Raw genomic sequence first — 21,867 nt, 5'->3', positions numbered from 1 at the left:
ATGCAGGCCCAAGGCGGCCAGAACTTATTTTTCAAGAGAATTGAGAAACCTAGAGTTTTATATGGGAGGTCCATTTTTTTTTTTTTTTTTTTTGGCTGCCTTGGGTCTTTGTTGCTGTGCCCGGGCTTTCTCTAGTTGCGGCGAGCAGAGGCTACTCTTTGTTGCGGTGTGCGGGCTTCTCATTGTGGTGGCTTCTCTTGTTGCAGAGCACGGGCTGTAGGCACCCGGGCTTCAGTAGTTGCGGCGCGCGGGCCCTAGGGCACGCGGGCTTTAGTAGTTGTGGCGCACGGGCTTAGCTGCTCCGCGGCATGTGGGATCTTCCTGGACCAGGGATCGAACCCGCGTCCCCTGCATTGGCAGGCGGATTCTCAACCACTGCACCACCAGGGAAGTCCGGGAGGTGCATTTTTTAATGGTGAACTCAGAACTGTAAAATACCCTGGGAGCCAAACTCCCATCCACCAGCTGAGCTGAGGCTGGCCAGCCCACCTGTGGCTTGCACTGTCCGGTTTAGGCATTTGTCCTTCAGGTCCCTTCAAAAATCTCTTTCTTCAGCATGGCACCTTCCAACTGCCATAGGTGGCAGCCCCATGTGTGAATCATGCATGGAGGGGGCAAGGTATGGACGCAGGACGTGATGACATTTGTTAGTTCCAGGCTGGAGAGCCTGTCACTTCTCCCTGTGTCCCCACCCCCGACCCCACCCACTTCTGCCCAGTGACTCCCAGCCAGGCCCACAAACGCTGTCCCTCAGGACTGTCCTCTCTATGGAAACCTGGAAGCCCCAAGGTTGGGACTTCTGGGGTGCGTAAGGCGGGGAATCTCTATGTGGTCTGACCAAGGGGGCTGCAAAGCTCTCTCCACCCAGATCCTTGCCTCTGGGTTTCGTCCCCTCAACACAGCATTCCACCTCAGAGCCCAGGAGGCTGGGGTTTGGACTCTTGCAGCGGCAGCTGTCAGGCCTCTGGGTGGATGGAGCCCGAAAGAGGTGTTTACAAGTCCGATGTTTGTAAATCCGGCGTGTGTGAGCTGGAGGCTCCCGGAGTTGTGCGCTTGGGCCAAGTTGGTGCCTGAGCCACCCTGGACAGCCTACCTGCTCTCTTCCTCCAGGGAGCAGAAGCCGGGCCAGACGCAGGGCTTTCAGCTCCGGTCCAGGGCCAGCTGGTTGTTCTGGGCACAGCGCAAAGGGCGGTGACCATTCTTCCGGGGCAAAGGGCCAGAGCAAGGATCCCAGGAGATGGGATCTCCAGGACCCTTGTGGAGAAACAGCCCGAGGCCTTCCAGCCCCTGGCAGCTACTGCTGGGGATGCAGCTGTGAGCAAAGTAAACGCTGGCGTGGGGTTCTGTGCGGCCAAGGACAGGGGAATCCTTTCAGGCGCTCGTGGGGCATTTACCCAGACCCAGTTGGGCACACACTAGGGCACGGTGATTTCTTCTGACCCTGGGTCTCTGATGAGCCCTGTCAACTCCCTCCCAGAAACAAGTACCCAGAGTTTTCCCCTCTTTTCTCTTCTAGCTTTATTAAGACAAAACAGTCCCATTGTATACAGAGCTGTGATTTATGTTTCATAATTTGCATAGCCAATTTCATGTCCTGAAGATAGCTCTATTACATTGCCAACACATACATTTTTCACATGTGGGGAAAGCTGGGTTACTCATGCCCGCTCCCCAGCTTGTCTCCCCCTCCCCTCCCCCATCTCATTATACTTCGTGATGAATTGTCAGGACATGGGATTTCAGGAGTCTACAATTTGCTTTTTATTGGAACCTGCCGCGGGACCCTGGGGCGGACACTGGCCCTCGCGCTCCCTGTGGCCTGTGGACCTCTGGCCTGTGGGCCGTTCAGCTGGAGAAGCGCAGCAACTCCTCCTCCCCTGTGGACACAGAGAGGCTCGGGGAGTAGGTGTGGGGTCGTCCAGGGGTCTGTGGGTGGGGACGGTCAGGGGATGGGGATGCCTCATAGAGGAGGGACGGCAGCTTGGGCTGAGCTTAAGCCGGAGCCTGAGGCCAGAAACTTCTGCTTGCGGAGTGACTCGATTATCTCCAGAGTGCGTTCCACGGAATGATCTGATTTTTTGCCTCCTGATTTACCTTAGGTACCATTTTCCCAGTGGGGAGATAAGGCACAGAAATCTTTAACGGCTGCTGTTCCCTGGAATGCTATTCCTGTTATCATTATAGCATCACCACCATTATTAGTAACGGCTGCCGCTAGGTGGATGTAGACCGTGCGAGGCTCTGTGAAGTAGGTACTTTGTCCCATTTTACAAAAGAGAAAACTGAGGCTCAAATTGACACTCAGTGTGGCCAGCCCAAATGTGGCAATGCCGGGATTGGAGCCCAGTTCTGCCCCACTCATGTCCTGCCTTCCCTCTGCCTGGGCCCAGATGCCCCATCCCAGCTGGGGTAAGGCCTCAGGCTTGGCCCCATTTTACAGGTGGGAAACTGAGGCCCAGAGAGTGGATGGGCTGGTCACCTGGTACAGAGTACAGAACTCAGCTTTCCAGACCCTCACCTCCTACCAGGGCTCCCCCACCTGGACCCCGATATCCCCCAGGCCCAGCCTGGCATTGTCGGGCCTCCTACCTTCACCAGGAATGCCACAGTACTCCTTGCACTCCTTCTCTGAGTAGAACTGGTTGCTGTTGCCCTTGCAGCCCCCGTAGATGAAGAGGACGCACTTCCCCTTGACAGCATCAAATGCCCAGAGCTGGGTGGAGCCTCGGCAGGGGCCAGGGACTATGGGGAGATTGCAGGCCTCTGTGGAGGGGGAGGGAGGTGCAGAGCATTGGAAGTCTTTAGGACTGCTGACCTAAGACACCCATCAAAGGGCCTGAGCCAGGGACCCTGCTCATCCACAACACCTGGACCCCTTTTTATAGATTGAGAAATGGGAGCACAAGAAGGCATACGTGCCGAGGGTCACCCATACCCAAGTGTGCAATTCCTATGACTTCAGGAAACCTGCCCTGGAATTCCACCACTGGAGCATCCTCTCTTAGCTACCTGTTCAATGGGCAGGTGGTCTGTCTGAAGGACAGGGTTGGGGGGCGCAGGGGGAGGTGGAGAGGTGGGGCCACACTCACCCACGGTCCGGCAGGTCTGCAGACACTCCTTCTCTGAGACAAAGTTGTTGCCGTTCCCCATGCAGCCGCCATAGTGGAAGGTCTCGCAGGCCATGGATGAGCCGTTATAGAAATACCTCTGAATCATCCCCAGGCAAGGACCTTGTGAGTAGCCCAGCTGGCAGGAATCTGGGGAGGGGCAGAACAGCAGTGCTCACTGAATGCTGACTGTGTACCTGTCACTGGGCCGGATACTTTAACAGGTATCATCTCATTTAGTTTTCATCTCTGCATTAAGAGGAACGATTCTCAATTCATTTTAAAGGTAAGGAAATTGACTCCCTGAGAGGTAAAGTGACTTGCCCAGAGTTACATAGAGCTGAAATTCAAAGCCATGTTTGCTGGATTCCAAAAACCCATGCTCATTCCATTCCATAACATGGGGAGTTACCAACGACCCAGAGACCCAACATCCCCTGTGTTGGTCTTGTCTGCCCAAAGACTCGGTAAGGATAGTAGTTGATGGTACATTCACCAGCACCCATGCCAGCCAGCCTGACCTCTGCCTTATGTCCCACCGCCGTGCCTTTGCTCTCGTCATTCCTGCCCCTAGAATGCCAGAATGCCTTCCTTCCTAAAACCATATCTGGACACAGCATGAATTCCCCTTCATCCAGGAAGTCCTCCTTGATCACCTCATCCTCCATTTTCTGAACTCCCTCAGCCTTTTAGCTGACCCTCCCTTTTGGGTCCCTCACTTTCTTCCTTGACTGCCTCCTCTACTAGACAAGAAGGTCCAAAAAGATGGTGGTTCGTCCCCATGACCCCAATGCCCAGCGCAGAGTCTGCGGTGGAGCAGGGTCGGGGTTCAGTGTTTGCTGAGAGATTTGGAGAGTGATCATTTTATCAATCACAAAAAGCATTCTCACGTTCTTGCCCATGTGCTCCCCCAGCAGCCCTGAAGGGCAGCTCAGCAGGCTGTTATCCCATTGTACAGATGAGAAAGCCACGTCTAGGAGGCCACCTAGTGGTACAGACAAGCCAAGAACTCGCTTCTCATCGTGGAGCTGAGACTTGCTAAGCTCAGGGACCATGCCTTACACTCCTCTCTCTTCCCCCATAACCGCTGGCCCAGGGCAGAGTACTGGATTTGCCCTTTCTAGGCTCAGTCCTTGATTCTAGCAGAAAAATAAGAAAGACTTCACGGTGATGAGGGCAGCTGGGGTGAGCCAACTGTGGACCCTTCCTCTCTGGAGTGTGGCAGAAGGGGATTAAAAAAAGGGGGGTGATCATCACCTTCTTTCTTGCCGAAATCAGTTACTAGTTGTCCAGCCCCTGATCCTTCCTCTTCCTGGGGCAGAACAGCCCGCCGGGCTCTCTGGGGGAAGAAAGAGAAGAAGCCGTTGCAGGGATCTAGCCACTGCTGCTCCCCTATACCCCTGGAATATATAAACAAACCACTTGCTTTGGGGATCAGGGTGTAGACAGAAACACTACTAGATTGGTTAATGGCCTGTTTTCCCAAAAGCTTCAACCTGAATTCCAGAATAGGCATCACAAGATAGATTTCTGGTCTGAAATGACAAATCAGAACAATACCTACATATCCAGCTTCCAGCTGAAATGCCCAGAGGAATATAATAATGGAAAAGAAACCTAACCCAAAGTTGGGAACCAGGGAAGAGCAGCATTCCCATACTAGAAACTAAAAGGCATTTCTACACAAGGGAGTGGGAGCGGGAGTGACTTGCAGGAAGGGCTGACCAGACCATCGTTAACTGCTTACAGCGGAAAAGTCATGTGGAGAGTAAGAAGGGACCCCGAGATTGACCCTAATACTCCTAGATATGGGGGTGGGGGTGGGGACTGCAGAGCAGGGCAGGCTGCCAAAGCTGTCAAAAGGATCTCTGGGAGTAGAGTCCACTGAGGCACAGTCCCGGGACAGTTACAGAAGGATGAGCAGGGACACTGCCGGCCATCAGGCAGTCTTCCTGCCCACAGGTGAGACCTGGAATCTGAAAAGGTAAAACTGTAGTAACCTTCAACGTTTCCCTTCTCCTTTGAAGGTGCAACTGAAGCTGTGATCAGGGACTCCCACTGTCCACCAGAACCCATCTCAAGCTGGTTGCACATAGGTCTTCCTTGGTGAGGATGAAGGAAAAGAGAAAAACCATGGAACGAATTAAATAATGCAACTGCTCAGAAGAATCACACTGAGCTGGAGAAATATCTCCACTAAACACAGGGTGTAGGTAAGAAACAGAAGAAAACTAAAACCATCAATGAAATTCGAGATGGCATTGCATCAACGTTAACAGGAGCCCACAGTTATGCAGATGAATAATATGGGAGAAGTAGAAAGTTACTGGAGGTGAAAAGGATTTTGTTAAATTTAACCACACAGTAGGGATAATAAACTGCAGTTTAAAGATTATGAGAAATAAACTCACAGAATAGGAATTCTAGAAGGAGAGGCAAACAATATAGAAATAATAGAAGAAAAGTTTTACAAGTTGAAGAGAGACTTGAGTTGTTCAATTATAAGGGCTCAAAGGGAAAGAGAAAATTAATGAAGAGTCCTATCTTGACATTTCCTAGAGACAAAGGATAAAGAGCCTAGTAGTGGCCCTCAGAGTAAACGAGAGCATTTAATAACAGAAGCGGCAGAGCAATATCTAAAGGTTGTAAGAGGGTAAAGGTTGTAACCCAGGGATTCTCCACTCAACCAGGCTGTTGATCATGTGATATAAACACAGAAAGATATTCTCAGACATGCAAAGATCCTATAGTTCTCCACCATGTACCTTTCCAGAAAAAAATTACTTACAGAAATATTCCCAACACTTGAGAAGGGAACCTAAATACAAGAAGATGCATGATGTGGTAGAAAAGAAATGATGGTAAACTAGAAAGCCAGTAAAATAGAGAGTTGAGGTTAAATTGTTGTTAAAATCGTCATTCAACTTAATGTAAATGTTAAAAGTAATTCTCCAAACAAAAGGTGGAAAATATAAACATCAATCTCAGATTATATCCACAAAAATGAGGATGTGGGAAGCCTGGAAGGAAGAAATAAAAAGTAAGCTGCCTTTCTCTCTTTTGCAAGGGAAGTCATCAGTTATTGTTTCATTCTTTTTTTTTTTTTTTTTTTTTTTTTTTTTTTGCGGTACGCGGGCCTCTCACTGCTGTGGCCTCTCCCGTTGCAGAGCACAGGCTCCGGACGCGCAGGCTCAGCGGCCATGGCTCACGGGCCCAGTCGCTCCGCGGCACGTGGGATCTTCCCGGACCGGGGCACGAACCCGTGTCCCCTTCATCGGCAGGTGGACTCTCAACCACTGCGCCACCAGGGAAGCCCTATTGTTTCATTCTTGACATGGATGAAGAAGCATAGATTCAGCTGAGATCTGGATTAAGATGGCAGATAGAAATTTCCCTCAAAATTACCCTCTCCAATACCGAGCCATCAGCAAAGAATGAATTCAGAAATCCCAGCCCCCAAGTATTGCTCAACACCACTGAAATGAGGAAAGGGGCACAATTTAAAGGAAAAACTAAAGCTCTCGATCCACTAATCTGGAGCTGAACAGGAAGGTCAGCAAGGTTCAGCTCCTGACCTGCCCTCCAACTCCCAGCCCTGGCAAGTCATCAAATTTCTGATAGCTCTCCCTAATACTTCCAAGTCCTGAGAGAAGAAAACTGTGGGGAACCCTATCTTCTTCCTCTTCTGATAGAGGAGTAGTGAAAATGACTTCTGGGGAAAAAAAGAGGAAAATAGAGCCTGACTCTTTCTAAGGGAAGGTTCTGGGGCTACACAGTCAATGCTCCAGTGGGTGTCACTGGGGGCAGATGTACCTTGCTGCCAGCCCCGACTAGGTGGAATGAATCCCCATAGGGTATTTATCAGTCCTTCCAAAGAGAATGCAAAGCGAGTGTATTCCAACCAGCTCTGGATTTCAGAAAAGTGGATGCAACACAAAAAACCCAGACCTTACTCTAAGTTCGGGTGGGAGGGGACTAAGCTTATATTTGCAGGAAGAGAGCCAAGGAATAAGGAAACCTCCACGCCACCATATCAGAATAAACAGAAAGTCTATCTAAAACGGACTAAGCAGGAGTCAGAGAAAAAGAAGTGATACAGAAACTATGCAGACCCACTTCAGAAATGAATGAAGAAGTAGCCTGAACTAGAGAAAGAGCCCAAGAGTCCAGTGGTGGACATGGCCGTGAACTGCCAAGTCCTCCCATCAGCAATGGATTTATATTCCCAGCTACCCACTGTCAGCCCCTGTTGGAGACCACCTCAGCTAAGGGAGCCCTCTCATTCAAGGTCATGCTCCCTTCCCAGACTGATCAACATAGGGTATTAAGGCTCCGTCCCTTGGCCCCATCATGGGACAACTCCCAAGGGTGGTCCTGGTTCCAGAGCTCCCTATAGGGTTGGTTGAGCCATTGTTGTGACGGCCCTGCAGCTCTCCTTCTGCCTCTGCCCAATCTTCCCTTTGTCTCTTCCGTCCATGTATGTTGATGTAGGGAACCCAACCTAGAAGAAAACATAACTCAAGAAGCAGAAGGAAATCCCTCTTTGGCCTCAAGTTATGGAATTACATAATAAGAACATGCACGTATTAAGACAAGATTCAAAGATGAAATGGTAAACGCTGACAGAATAAGACGAAGAGAGAACCCAGGCCTAAATAAACAAATTGAGAAGCAAAACAACATCGGTTCAGGGCTCGTGAATAAATTAGGAATAGTGAGGAGCAGAAAGAATAGATGCTGCTAAATAGAAGATTTCATAGACGAGACAGTCCCAGTGGATGCAAATAAAAGCAATTTGAGAAAAGCTAGTGCATGATGGAGGATAAAGATGCTCCAGGATGAGAGAACAAGTGTTCGCCAGATGGCAAAACTCCGCAAAGCGAATAGAATATGAATTCCATATCATGAGAGTTTCCTGAAATACAGTAGAAATGTCATCTGTGGAAGGAAAGAGCACGGTGTATTCCAGGAAGTTTTGATATAGACTCTCAACCCCAAGACATGTCCTTGTTAAGATGCTGACTTCTTATCAAGGAGAAAGTCTGTCCAGGCATCTGAGCAGAAGAAACAAATTGCTTCCAAGGAGAAGAAATAGCAGGCTGGCCTCAGGCTTCCCTGCCGCGGTCATCAGTGTGGAAGAACAATGGAGCAGTGCACACAGAGCTTCTTCTGAGGGAGAGAAAACATGACCTTAGAATTTGACACTCAAGCGAAATACCCTTCAAGGAGGAAGGAAATGGGCAGACATTCTCAAACAGGGAAGAATTCTGGGATTAAAACACCCATGAACCTTCCTTGAAAACAGCACTTGGTAAAAAAAAAAATGGCACTAAGAGATTAATAGAAAGAATAACTCAGGAATGGAGAAGCTGTGTTATATTCACTAAGGGTGAATGTAGACTCCACTAAAATACAGAACTATTACTAGATGTCTGGGAATCGTGGTGACAGAGCAGAATGGGGATGATATCAGTCTGGACAACGTAAAAGCAAAAGGGAAGGGGCTTCCCTGGTGGCGCAGTGGTTGAGAGTCTGCCTGCCAATGCAGGGGACATGGGTTCGTGCCCCGGTCCGGGAGGATCCCACATGCCGCGGAGCGGCTGGGCCCGTGAGCCATGTCCGGAGCCTGTGCTCCGCAACGGGAGAGGCCACAACGGTGAGAGGCCCGCGTACAGAAAAAAAAAAAAAAAAAAAAAAAGCAAAAGGGAAGAGAAGATGGAACCAAGTTTGGGAGTGAGGATGTCTGTCTTCCAAATCCTGCAGACAGCAGATATTCTCTAAAAGTATCCATAGCGATGCCAGCCTCTTAAATATTAGTTCATAACCTTGACTTTATCTAGAGCATTCTTTAAGGAGTAAATCTCTTGTGGATAATAAATATTTATTTGAAGTTTTTTTTAAAACTTTCAAACTTCAGGGCTTTTTTTCCCCTGTCATTCCGCACGGCTTGCAGGATCTTAGTTCCCTGACCAGGGATCGAACCCGGGTCCCCTGCAGTGGAAGTATGGAGTCCTAACCACTAGACCACCAGGGAATTCCCCAGGGCCCTTTTAAATTCGAGTAAAACTACAAGGAATGCCTTTTAAAATTTAGAAATAGCATCTGTAATGTAATTCCATTTAATAATAGCATATTTAAATCTGTTCCTCTATCTATCCAACCTTCCTTCTATCTGCCCCTCTCCAGGTGTATGCAGGTCAAATTACCGGAGTAATGTGACTGTTGGTAGGTGTTGGGTGGTGGAATTTTTTAAAACTTATTTTTTATACCTTTATACTGCACTGTTTTGATTCTTTATATTGATCGTATGTTAGTTTTATAATAACAATGGTAATTTTTTTCTAAAAAATATGTAAGCAAACAAATAATATGTTAGCAGTGTTAATTCTATGTAGGAATAAGGACATTATTGTCTTTTTTTTTTTTGCTTTCTTGTATTTTTTCAAATTTTCAAGAATATGTTTCTAAAATAAATATTACATGTATATATGTACTTATATACACACACACATATATAGATATATACACACACAGCAGTAGACTAAATTAGGATATATAATTTCCAAATAATCAGAGAAAGAAAGAATGAAGAATTAATATGGCAAAAGGCAGGAAAATAAAACAGAAGAAGGAAGCCCCACAAATCAAAAGTCAGCACAGGAGAGCTGCTTTGCTCTCGGATTTGCGTTTTTGGGGGATCAATTGACTTTATTTTCATTTATTGCGTATCGAGTATCATTATCTCATTATTGAGTATGTCACTGCTTTTAGGCATTATGCTAAGACCTTTTCTAACATGTCACTGGATTCTAACACCTGGAAGGTAAAGGTAATTACCCCGTTTCACAGATGAGGAAAGTGACATCCAGATGGGGCAGCAGTTAGCCCAATGGCAGAACATGCCCATCACTGCCTTCTCTCAACGACCCCACCTACCAGCACAGCAGGGCCTAAGTGGGCAGGGTGGGGATGGGGTGGGGGGCAGAGGTACTCACCGAGAGTGGAGTGGGCGCTGGTTCCTGCTCCCCAGGGACACACTCACCTAGGGCAGAGGACAGGAGAGAGAGGGAATGAGACCCAGACATCCCAGACCCAGACAGGCTTTGTTTGTTCCATAGAGCTAACGACTACGTGCCAGGCGGGACGTGGGCTGGGACCTGTCTTGTGCATTAGCCCACTTCATGGACGGCTCCACCCCCACGGCTTGCTGCAGGTCACTTGCTGGAAAAGTGATAGACTGGTGGCTGCACCACTGTCACAACCTGCATCGTCTCCACCCACAACCAGCATTTCACGGTTGATATCTATTGAGCACTTGCTAGACACCAAGTGCGGCGCTATTGTATTTAATTGCTTTATTTCATTGACTCCTCACAGCAACTTCTAAAGGAGGCATTATTATCCCCATTTTACAGACGAGGAAATGAGGCTCTGGAAGGGTGACCAGCCAGAAGCCACCCAGCTCAATCTGAACCTTGGTGCTCTAACTCCAGAGCCCAGGCTCCTAACCCCAACACTCTATTGCCTCCCAAGAGGTAGCCATGGATTCTGGCTATAACCAAACTTAGACAGGTGGCAGCAGAGGGAACGCTGAATTGGGTCTACTCTCAGCTTCGCCAGGTACGCTCTGTGCGACTTGGAGCAAATCCAGAGGCCTGAGCTGCCTGTTCTATAAAGAGGGGAGGGGGATCATAGCTCAGCTTATCTCAGAGGGTTATGGGAAAGACCCAGGGACTGGGAAGATGTGCTCTGGGGGTCGTGAAGGATAAGACGGGCATCAGAAATGGGAGGTGGGGTGGAGGTGTCACTTACCTCTGTCGGGCATCCTGAAGATGGAGTCCTCAGGGATGCCCACACCCAGGGCAACTTCCCTGAACTGCTCCAGCAGGGTTTCCCGAAGCTGTGGCTCCCGTCCTGCAAGTAGGAAGCAGGGGAGACTCCTAGAACCACAGGTACCTGGGCCATCAGGGCCTGAGGTTATTTTGCCCAGGAAGTTTCATTTCGGGGAAGTTTGAAAACTGTTGGCCCAATTCCATCTCTTCGATACCCTTATGGAAACCTCAGCCCCAGAAGAGGATGAGGTGTCCCTCCCAGGCTCCCCATCTGGGTCTCCCAACTCCCCACACAGCTCTCTTTCCACTGGTTCTTTTAAGAACCCGAAGGCTCTGGAATTCTCTGGAATTTTCAAGATCAAAAGAAGAGGATTCTACCTCAAATGGGAGACGGAGCTCTACCTCCTCTAGGGAGAGTAAATGTTTTCACCTTTCCCTTAACTGGAGTTTTGTCAGAAGGAAAAAGCAAAACTCCCTGCTCTTCCCCACTCCATTTCCCTAAATCCCGGGTCTCCTCCCACGCCCAGCTCCAACGAGTGTATCATGTTCCAGGCCTTTACCATAGAGCTTGGCAGTAATGGTGGGTCCATGGCGGCGGCTGAATTTCTTGGTCAGAAAAATGGCATACTCATCATAGTTGGTGTGGACCACATAGGACTCCATGGTGATGTTCCATTCTGCATGGAAAATTCAGGAAGACAAAAAGATCAGTGGTCAGAAGGTTTCTAGCCTGAGATCCTTCACCTATTCACCCACACATCATCTATTCATCCATCCTTCTGTTCACCCATCCCTTCCATATATTTATTATCCGTCTTCACTCTCTCCCTCTCCATCCATCCATCTCCTCCATATATTCATCATTAATTCAACCACCATCATTCCATCCATCCATCCTCATCATATATCAATCCATAAATTCATCCATTTTCTTTTTCCTTCTTTTTCTTTTTCTTTCTTTCTTTCTTTTTCTTTCTTTCTTTCATTCTCTTTCTTTCTTTCTTTCCTTCTTTCCTTCTTTCCTTCCTCCCTTCCCTCCCTCTTTCCTTCCTTCTTTCCTCCATCCATTAATCCATCAATTTATCTATTAAATGATTGATTGACTACCCCACTAATCTACCATCATACTTATATTCACTTACCATTTTTTAATTCTCTCACTCATTTATTTATCCAACCCCAAACATTCAACCCCTGACATGATTATTTGATGCATAGAGCAAATTCAGTAAACATCTGCTGGATTAATGATTAAATTCATGTCCAAGTCCCTCTATCACTTGGCACCACACACACTGTATATGGTAGATGCCTAGCAAATTTTTATCAGCTGACTGCAGATGCCTAACACGAGGACTGATGAAATCTTGATGTTATCCTTAGCATTCAGCACCATCACTCAAATTCTGGATGAGCACGTGCATGGCAGGGCAGGGGCGGGGGGAGGGATAGAGAGAGAAAAAGAAAGAAGGAGAGAGAGAAGGAGAAGGAGGGGGAAATTTGGAGGGAGGCTAGATGACTGCAGAAAAGTGGGAGGAAAAGTTGTAGGGGCAGAGAGGGCTGAGGCAGAAGGAAAGAGAGCTTAAGACAGCAGGTATCTTTTAGCAAAGGAGGGAACTGTAGATGTCTCCTTTGACTCAACTTACTGGGTTTGTGATAGAAGAACTTTCCGTCAGTGCCTGTTTTCTCATAAGCCCCAGAGATCGCCTCACAGACACCTTTCCTGGAAATGAACAAACCAAAAGGAAGGTAACTTCCGGCAGAGACCATGGTCCTGACACCCCACTCTCCTGCAGGGTCCTTCTAAATGCCTTTTTTTTTTTTTAATTTGGAAAGTAACATTTCCAAATATCTGGTTTAATTCTCACACCAGCCCTGGGAGACACAAATTTCACATGAGGGAACAGAGGGACAGAGATAAAAAGGAACTAATCCATGCTAACGTCTTGGTAAACCCAGCACTAAAAATCAACTTCCTTAAGCAAATCTGCACATCAGACTTAGGCACCATGAAGTCAGAATGATGAATTAACACATTAATTCATGTATTACTTTTTGTCTCTCTCATTTTCCTCATCTGAGAGATGGGGATAATGATAGCTTCTACCTCACATGGTGGTTGTGAGGATCAACTGAGATATTATATGCAAAAAGCTTAGAGTAAACACTATGCACTTATTAGGTATTATTGTTACTATGATTATTATTTATCTTGTTAATATTTAATGAGCAGCATCTATGTGCCAGGCACTGTGCTACATGCTGGGGATACAGAGGAGGGCAGGACAGACCCTGTCCCCTCATGGAGCTTATAATTGAGTGAGGTGGGTGGGCAGGCCAGGGGCAGATACAGTCAGTGTGAGAATTGCCACAAGGGGCGGGGTGGAGCCCGAGGTGCTCCGAGAACACAGAAGAAGGCATGTAACCTCAACCTGGGTTGGGGGGAGTCAGGGAGGACTTCCTGGAGGAAGTGACAAAGAACCTGAGTCCTGAAGGATCCATAGGAATTAGCGCAGGGAGGTGGGGAGAGGTTTTTGGATAGAAGAAACATCCAATGCAAAGGTCCAGAGGATGGAGGGTCCCAGGGACTGAAAGAAGGTCCACTTGGGTGGGTCACAGAGTACATGGCAGAGAGTGGGGCAGGGAACAGTGAGTGCTTGGGGGTCGGGGGCAGGGGGTGCTGAAAGGCCACGTTGAAGAGTTGAATTTTATTCCCAAGGGCAATAGGGAGCTCTGGAAAGGTTTAAGCAGATTTGAGTTTTTGAAAGGTCTTTCTGGTTGCTGGGTGACGAAAGGATTGGATGGAAAGTTGGCGATTAGAGGTGGGGAGAAGTGTAGAGAGGCTACTGTAGACAACCAGGAAAGAAAGGGTGGTGGCTTGGTCCAGGGTGGTGGCGGTGAAGAGGAGACAAGTGAACAGACTGGAGGGATTTAGGAAGGGCAGGGACAGGGCTTGATGATGGATCGAATGGCCGTGGCAGTGGAAAGAGGAGTCTAGGACAGCCGCCTCCCACGCAGCTTTCCAAGATGGGGGCGGGGGTGAAGTGCCCTTACTGAACTAAGGGCACCCAAGGAGAAAGAGCAGGTTGGAAAGCAGGCACAGTGTTGGGGGTGTTGCCCTTGAGGTGGAGGTGGGACAACTAGAAAGGGCTGCCCTGGTGGAGGGCAGCAGAGAGGTCTGGAGCTCAGGGCCGAGTCCTGGCTGGAAGTGGAGACCTGTCACTTTCTAGGATGGGGTGGTGACTGAAGCCAGGGCAGGGGGTGGGGTGGAGGTGGGTCCCCACTCACCGCCAGTGAGTATTAGTCACGCTGATCTCCCTGTCCGTTGCTCCCTCTCCCAGCACCAGCGAGCTCATGGTCATCTTGTCCTTGAACCTCTTCAGCCACGGGCAGGTGGAACCCACGGCCACGTGGAACCATTTCCCGTAGATCTAGGAGGCAGCCACAAGCTCTGAGGATCTGGACCTCGAGGAAGATTTGGAGGATATCTGTCCCCCTCCCTCCTCTCAGTGACTTCTCCTCCTAAGTGATCATCCTTGTCTTACAGGTAATTGGAGGCTACAGGGCTTCCAGGGAGGATGGAGCCCTGATGGAGGAACTCCAGGCATCGCGGCCAGCTTAGGACGGAGATGTGCAGGTGGGCCCCACCTCGCTGGCAGAGGACCTGACTCTGCTGAGATGTGGGATCTGGGCTGCTCACCTGGACGGGGTCCAAATCTCCAAGCCTTAAGGTCATCATCCACCACCGCTCCCCAAAAGCAGGAGTCCTGTCTTCTACTCCTCTGGGGACAGGTTGCTCACCACCTTGCACACAGCCCATACCTCCGTGTCAGAAAGTATCTCCTTTCCCTAAGCTGCGTCTGACCCAGGGCAAGCCTGCCGCCTCTTTCTCCTGAAAGGGCCCTCAGGTCCCCGCAGACCTTTCGCCATCCCTGACCACCAGAGGCCCTCTCCTCATGCCTCTCCTCCACAACGTTCCTCATCCCTGAACATAAGCAAAGTCCTCAGGCCAGCACGGCTACAAGGGTCTGACGGAACCCAGGATGGTGGTAGAGGGGCAGGCCCCGTTCAAGGTCACCCAGCGCTTCGGGCAGAGCTGGGGCCGGAGGGCAGACTCCCCACACACAGCGCCCTGCCTGGGCCTCTTAATCCCACCAGCCTGACCTCTGTCGTGCTTCTCATCTCCCCATAATCCCACACGTAGGGCGGAGGACCCAGGACGGGCTAACAGAGATGCTACGACGAGGGAGGTGAGGACTTGAAGGTTGAAGGGCTGCGGGGTGGAGGGTCACAAAAACCTCGGTGCTGCTGGGGGCTGCAGGGCAGCGGTCGGCACCGAGCCTTTTCTGGGTGGGTTCTAATCAGAACATGGGTTCCCCTGGGAACCCGAGAGGGCAGGTTCAGACGTGAGGACCTTTGACTCAGAATGTCAGCCTGGAGGCCCACAGAACGGTGCATGCGGAATTGTAGCTTCAGCAGATCCCTGAGAGTCTGGGCAGCAGCAAGGGCCCTGAGGGACCCACGCGTGGAGTTCCAGATGCGGAGACTGAGAGCCCGGGGCCTAGGACTTGCCCCTCCCCCGCAGCAAGGCCCAGCCGCTCGGACACCCTGCCATCGCTGCCAGAAAGGCCAGCCTTACCCTAGACAGGTCGAAGTTCTCCTGCACTTGGATGTCGTCGGGCAACGTCGTCACAGGGCTGGCACTCACCGCCAGGCAGGCGGTCAGCTGCAAGAGCAGGGCCCCAAGACTCTGCATGGCTCCGGGCTCCTCCGCCTGGGGTGTCACTCACGGGCTCCGTCTGGGGACAGGAGAGCCACCACCTGCCTGCACGAGGCAGCTATGGACTGGGGCTGGGGAACGGGCCTGTGGCTGTAGATGACCTTGCTGTTTGCTCTGTTCAGCCGGGACCAATCAGGGCCCCAAGGCCAGGGCCAATCGATCCCTTGTAGTGCCCAGGCCGGGGTCAGGGTCCCGAGGGGCCAGGGTGGCTGCTTCAGAGGAGCTGCTGGCCAAATGCAACCCGGTCCTGGTGCAGCCGGGCGCTAGGTTCAGGCCCCACGAAGGCTTCCCCAGAAACTCCTCACCTGTCCCAGGTGGGATGAAGAGACGGGCAGCCCCTGGCCCTTCCCGCTGGGTCGTTCCACCTGTGAGCCAGGAGGACAAGCCTGACTGGCCCATTTCTCAGATGAGAAAACTGGGGCCCGGGGAGAGGAAGTGGCTTAGCAGAGACAATAGGGAGGTCTGTGGCAGAGCCCAGACGAGAGCCCGGGTGTCCTGTCCCCAGAGTTCCTTCTCTGAGCCGTGGCTTCCCACAGCCCTAGCAAATAATAGTAGAAATGATGATGATGGTGTTCACAGCTTCCATTCCGCGAGCACCTGCTGTGTGCCAGCTGTCTACCAGCACTTTCCACCGGCCACGGAATTGATCATCCCCACAACAACCCCATCAAGTAGGTGCTATTACTCCCCTTTATACGTAGGGCATTTGAGTCTCCAAGAGGTAAAGTGACTTGCCTAGGGTCTCCCAGCTGGGAAGCAGCATTGCTGGGAGAGGCAGCATCTGGTGGTGGCTGAGAGCGTGGACTCGGGAGCCAGACTGCTTTCTGTGCCACTCACTGGCTGTGTGGCCTTGGGTGAGTGACTTTCCCTCTCAGTGCCTCCGTGCCCTCATCTGCAAATGGGGATAATAGTTCCTGGTTCAGAACATTGTCACGAGGGTTGATGGAGTTACGCTTGTAAAGCACTAGGACAGTAGCCGGCAATGGTAAGAGCGGAATGTGTATGTAACAGGTTGGATAGTGTCTCCCCCAAATTCATGTGCACCCGGGACCTCAGACTGTGGCCTTATTTGCATAATTAGTTCAGGTGAGGTCATACTGGAGGAGGGTGGACCTAAACCCAAGGACTGATGTCTTCATAAGAGAAAGTTGGGGGGGGGGTAAGATTTTGATGCAGAGACACACAGACACACAAGGAAGACGGCCACGCGAAGACCGAGGCAGAGCTTGGAATGAGGCAGCAGTAAGCCAAGGTCTGCTGGCAGAAGCTAGGAAGGATTTTCCCCTGGAACCTCCTGGAAGAATGCGGCCCTCCTGACAACTTGGTATTGGACTTGTAACCTCCAGAACTGTGAGGAAAATACATTTCTGTTGTTTTATACCACCCAGTTTGTGGTGTTCATTAATGGCAGTCTTAGGAAACTAGACAGTATCCATTGCATTAAAATATTTAAATGGAATTTTTTAAAAACCCAGGTCTGTTTGTCTCCATAGAGCAAACTCTTGCCAGTGATACTGCAGGCCCTCTCTAGGAAGAGCCCTTCTCCAGTGGTCAGAACTTCTGTCTTCATTTCCTCCCTGCCCTTGGCACAGAACATTCCACACACACAGTAGCCTCCTTGCTACAGCTGGGAATGACCCCTTCAGACAGGCAGGTCCACAAGAAAGACCCCTGCTCATGTGAGGATCCGGCAGTTCCCCCACAGAGTTGCCCCAACAACTGGTGAGTCATGTCCCTCTGTAAGAGTCGTCAATACATTCATCTTTCCAGTATCAGGAACAAGTGTGTCTCTAGTCATAATAAGTGAATGTGTTTCCTCTGCTCTGTCACTGGCAGCTTGGCTAGTGATGACATTCCCTTTTCACTTTGGCTGCCAGGAAGCTCAAAGCCATATGACAAATTTAATCATAGCAAGTATCTTGGCTTAGATTTCTGAAACACTTATCCTCCCTCTTGTTCACCAAGTTTCGCAGGCTTTTATGCTTTGGTTCGTGGTGGTAGTAAGAAGGCAGAGTCTGAATTAAGAGGGGTGCAGACAACTGGCAGCCAGAAGGCTTGACTCGCTCTGCATGACTTTGGGTATGGCCTTCCCTCTCTGAAGCCCACTTTCCTCACCTGTAAATGGAAGAAAACAATCCCTGACGCGTCTGCCAAGAGGTCAAGTGAGCGATGTGTGTGAAAGTGCTCTGTAAACAGTCCACTGCCTCACCTGCATGATGGTCTCAGGAGGTCTGTCTTTGGAGAGACCAGACCTGATATAAGAATGAAAAAATAACAATGAATCATGAATAGGAGCAGTGCCACCCTTCTAAGGTTGCCTGCAGTGTACCATGACGGCTCGACCGATCTTCATAGAGGGTCTACGTTATTAGGGTTGTCAAGCCCATTGGCCCCAGGGGAAGCCGGAGGCCCACGGGGGAGTAGAAGAATCCCTCCTTTGGATAGGATTGCTCATCCAGCCACACAGCCTCTCCTGGGGGTGGGGGGATGCAGTGGGGGGGGGTGGGAAGAGGCCCGGAGGATGGGCCCGGGATGTTGATCTCTTCTCCCGCCTCCAGCGATGTTTGCTCTCCTCAGATTATTAACCAGAGCAAACAGAGAGAGCAAACTCTGCCAAAGCCCACCTGGACTTTGAGCTGCTTTTTAAAAATTAACCCTGGGCCCAAGGATGGAAGGCCGGCAGTGATCCGGGGTGCTGACCCCTCTTCCCCTTCTGGCCATCGGGGTGGAAGGATCGAGGCTCTGGGGCCCCTGTCCTCCTAGGGGACCCAGGGGTCCAAGTGTCCACTGGAATTGGCCAGGTCCCAGAACCATTTCAAGGGGAGGGCGAGGTCCTGCCTGTGCAAGAGGCCTCTGAGCCTCAGAGGTGCCCAGTGTGCAGGAAGGCATAGAGGCCTGTTTCAGGTGAACACTCTGGGGCTCAGAGAAGGAATGGGACTTGTTCAAGGTCACCCAGCTTGGGGCCGAGTTGGGGGCCAAATAGGCCTGACTCCAGTGCCCAGGCTTTCCCCCATCATTTATTCATCCACTCATTCATTCACCGAACATGCACTTCATGCTCGGTGCTGAGGGTAGGACGGAAAGCATGACAGACTCCCCAGTTCTCCCTGCCAGGATGGGGGGCAGGGGAGTGAGAAGAAGGTAAAAAGACAGGATGGTCCCTGCAGTGATGGGGGAAGCAGCAGAGGCCAGGGGAGAGACTTTGACCTGAGTAGTAGAAATTAGCCAGACAAAAGCGCATGCGTGGGGCAAGGGTGGGGTTGGAGGAGGAGAGGGTGTTCCAGACAGAGGGAACAGCAGCTGCGAAGGCTTAGTGGAGGAAGATGCAGAGAGAAGTGTATTTGGAATGCAAAAACAAGCAAACAAGCAAAACCATAGGTCTGCAGCTTGGGAGACAGAGACACGTGGGGAAAGCCAGGCTGGGGAGGTGGCTGAGGTCCAGCAGGGAGGACTCTGACGCCAGGTCAAGGGGCTTGCTTGTTATCTGGAGTATGTGGGGAGCCCTAGAGAGTTTTCAGAAGTGCTTTCCGGGCTTCCCTGGTGGCACAGTGGTTGAGAGTCCGCCTGCCGATGCAGGGGACACGGGTTCGTGTCCCAGTCCGGGAAGATCCCACATGCCGCGGAGCGGCTGGGCCCGTGAGCCATGGCCGCTGAGCCTGCGCGTCCGGAGCCTGTGCTCCGCAACGGGAGAGGCCACAACAGTGAGAGGCCCACGTACCGCAAAAAAAAAAAAAACAGAAGTGCTTTCAGATTTTAAAATCGGCTGAGGTGAGAGAGGAAGCTGTGCAAGTGGGAGGCCCAGGAAAGCAACTCTCTAGAGACTCGCCAGGAAGAAGGAAGGGGCCGCGACACTGGGACCCAGCAACTGGACAAGCAGGGACATCAAAGACATGGGTGGACGTGGTCAAGGTTGGGGCCTTCCTCTGCTCATGGTGGAAGAGGGTGGCAGGGAGACCTCGCCTCCTCACAAGGAGGCATCCAGCTGCGGGCCTCGCCCCAGTGCCTGACCCTGCCCAGTTCCCTCAGACTCAGAGCCACAGCCCCATCCCTTCATGGGGAAGCTGGAGGCGGTAGCAACCAGACGCCATGACAGTGATGGGGAAGGGGTGTTTCTCACTGCCCAGCTCTGTCTAGGCTTTGTTCCTCACTCCCCACCCCGGTCCCAAAGAGCCAGGCCACCCAGAGACTTGAGTTCCGGTCCTCGTGACTTGCTGGGTGACTGTGGGGCAGTCCTATCCCTCCCTGGCCTCATCTTCCTCATCTGGGCCTCCAAATGAAGGTAAAATAACTCATGTGACAGGGCTGAAGTAAGCACTGGAGGAGGGACATTTGTGAAAGTGCTCCCCAGTGTACATGCCGGAGGTATCGATGTCGTCACAGGCACTTAGCCCAGCGCGTGGCACCAGGTAAGGGCTCCCTACACAGCAGAAATTACACGCGAGAAGGTGTGGGCAACCCGTGGCCACTAGAGGGCAGCAGAGAAGTTCTAGAAAGACCATTGGGGTTTGTCCCCATTCCTCCGTACAGGCAGGAGGCAGAGGCCTAGAGCAAAGGCCCACGGAAGTGGTAGAACCGGGGCTGGAACCCAGCCTTCCTTGCCCCAAGCCTGCTTACACCCCCCTGGTGAGTGTAAAACACTCAGCTTCTGCCTCGCCTATCCCCAGAGCTGGATGCTTAGATGGGGCCCTTTGAAAAATCGTTCGCTGCCCAGTGAATCCGGTTCTCCTGATGAACCAGAATTGGGAGTCGCTGCTATAGACAGCAAGGGCGGAGATAACCTGAATAACCACTTGGTTAAGTTCGTACTGTGTGTCAGGCCCCGCGCTGAGCGCTCTACAGCATGGCTTACTGAATCCTCCCGTTAAGGCTCGATCATTTTACTACAAGACTAGTCCTACTTTGCAGATAGGGAAACTGAGGCTGGGAGATCAGGTGACCTAGTGTCAATGGTCACCCAGCCAGTGAGTAGTGCTCCAAACCCAGATCTGTCTCCCTGACACCCAGGTCACTCTGCTGGCCTCCCAGCCCCTTGTCCCCTGATAAACAGTGGGCCCTTGGCTGTGTTCTTTCAGACACCTGGAGCAGAGGGGTGGGTGTCTCCCTTCACTGGACCCCTCACAGCAGGAGTGAGCCTGGTTCTCCCTTCCCTGGCCAAGGGCGTGCTCTGTCTCTCCCATGAGACCCGACCCTTCCCTTTTTCCCAGCACTGTGCTGGGCACTTAGGTGCTCAACAACCACATACTAATTGACTGACTTAGAACTGTGAGTGGGAATGTAGGTCAGACCCCCAAAAAGGGCCACCTAACTAGAAGACAGCTGAGGGAGACTGGGAGATTGAAATCACCATGGCCAAATCCTTGAATCACGATCAATGAATGAGCAAATGAGCGAGTGACCGGGATACTCATTGGCACGACTTAAAAGGCAAAGATACTTGTTCCCTTGCATCACCGACTTTGAATTAGTCTGTGTATCGTGGCTGGGAGGATCCCCAAGGCTTTGTCCAGCAGTGTGATGGTTGAGCAACTGAACTTTGCACCCAGACAGTCCTGGGTTCCAGTCATGGCTGCAACCCCTTCCTGCCTGTTTGATCTTAATTGACTTCAACTTTCTCAACCTGAGTCTTCCCCTGTTAAATGGAGTTAATAAGAGCTCATAGGGGTGTAGAAGAATTAAATGATGAGCAACATGTCACGTTCTTGCTGCTTGCAGAGAGCTCAGCAAATAAGAAATGATAGCCCAGGGTGGAGGGTGCCCTTAGATGTTGTCAATTTAGACTCCTAGCCTGCAGAAGCAGCCCAGAAAGTGAGACACTTTGGAGCTCAGTGTTCTTGAGATCCAGCTGCCCCTGGAACAGAGCTTGTGGCCCAGAGCCTGGCTCCCTTTGTACCCCAGAAGAAAGGGCTCCCAAAGGAATAAACTTCCAAAGGCCTGTCTGCATTCAGGAAGAGGACACAGGCGTTTTCCTACTCTTTGCAGACTGGTCTTATCTGTCCTGCATTAAAGCAAGACCTCAGGAGGCCTGCCCGACTCCTGGCTGACCGAGTTGACATCACCCAATATCCTTGGAGGGACTAAAACAGCTCTTTTCTGAAATCACGAGGCAAGCCAGACTCCTTGGAAGGTCCCACTGGCCTTTCTTTGATGA

The 21,867-nt window shown here is 50.9% G+C and overlaps 1 protein-coding gene across 1 annotated transcript; it reads right to left on the bottom strand.

Moving 5' to 3' along the window:
• Positions 1-1,493: 1,493 nt before the first annotated feature.
• AMBP (alpha-1-microglobulin/bikunin precursor) lies at positions 1,494-15,808 on the bottom strand. The gene is made up of 10 exons (XM_067743577.1): positions 15,579-15,808; positions 14,228-14,370; positions 12,586-12,662; positions 11,500-11,616; positions 10,920-11,021; positions 10,103-10,149; positions 4,365-4,446; positions 3,090-3,257; positions 2,590-2,763; positions 1,494-1,877 (listed from the first exon to the last, which is right to left on the bottom strand). The coding sequence occupies exons 1-10, from the start codon at positions 15,693-15,695 to the stop codon at positions 1,846-1,848; spliced, it is 1,059 nt and encodes a 352-aa protein (XP_067599678.1). The 5' UTR covers positions 15,696-15,808; the 3' UTR covers positions 1,494-1,845.
• Positions 15,809-21,867: the final 6,059 nt, after the last annotated feature.

Source organism: Pseudorca crassidens, chromosome 7, assembly GCF_039906515.1.
Source record: "Pseudorca crassidens isolate mPseCra1 chromosome 7, mPseCra1.hap1, whole genome shotgun sequence".
NCBI classification, from domain to species: Eukaryota; Metazoa; Chordata; class Mammalia; order Artiodactyla; family Delphinidae; genus Pseudorca; species Pseudorca crassidens.
This window is presented reverse-complemented; position numbering and strand designations above follow the sequence as displayed.

Excerpts from the sequence above, each read along its gene's own strand:
- AMBP (XM_067743577.1), bottom strand. The coding sequence starts at position 15,695 with ATGCAGAGTCTTGGGGCCCTGCTCTTGCAGCTGACCGCCTGCCTGGCG. Across the intron at positions 12,663-14,227 it reads GTGACTAATACTCACTGGCG|GAAAGGTGTCTGTGAGGCGA; the intron begins GTGAGTGGGGAC and ends GTTCATTTCCAG. Across the intron at positions 11,022-11,499 it reads CATTACTGCCAAGCTCTATG|GACGGGAGCCACAGCTTCGG; the intron begins GTAAAGGCCTGG and ends TCCTACTTGCAG.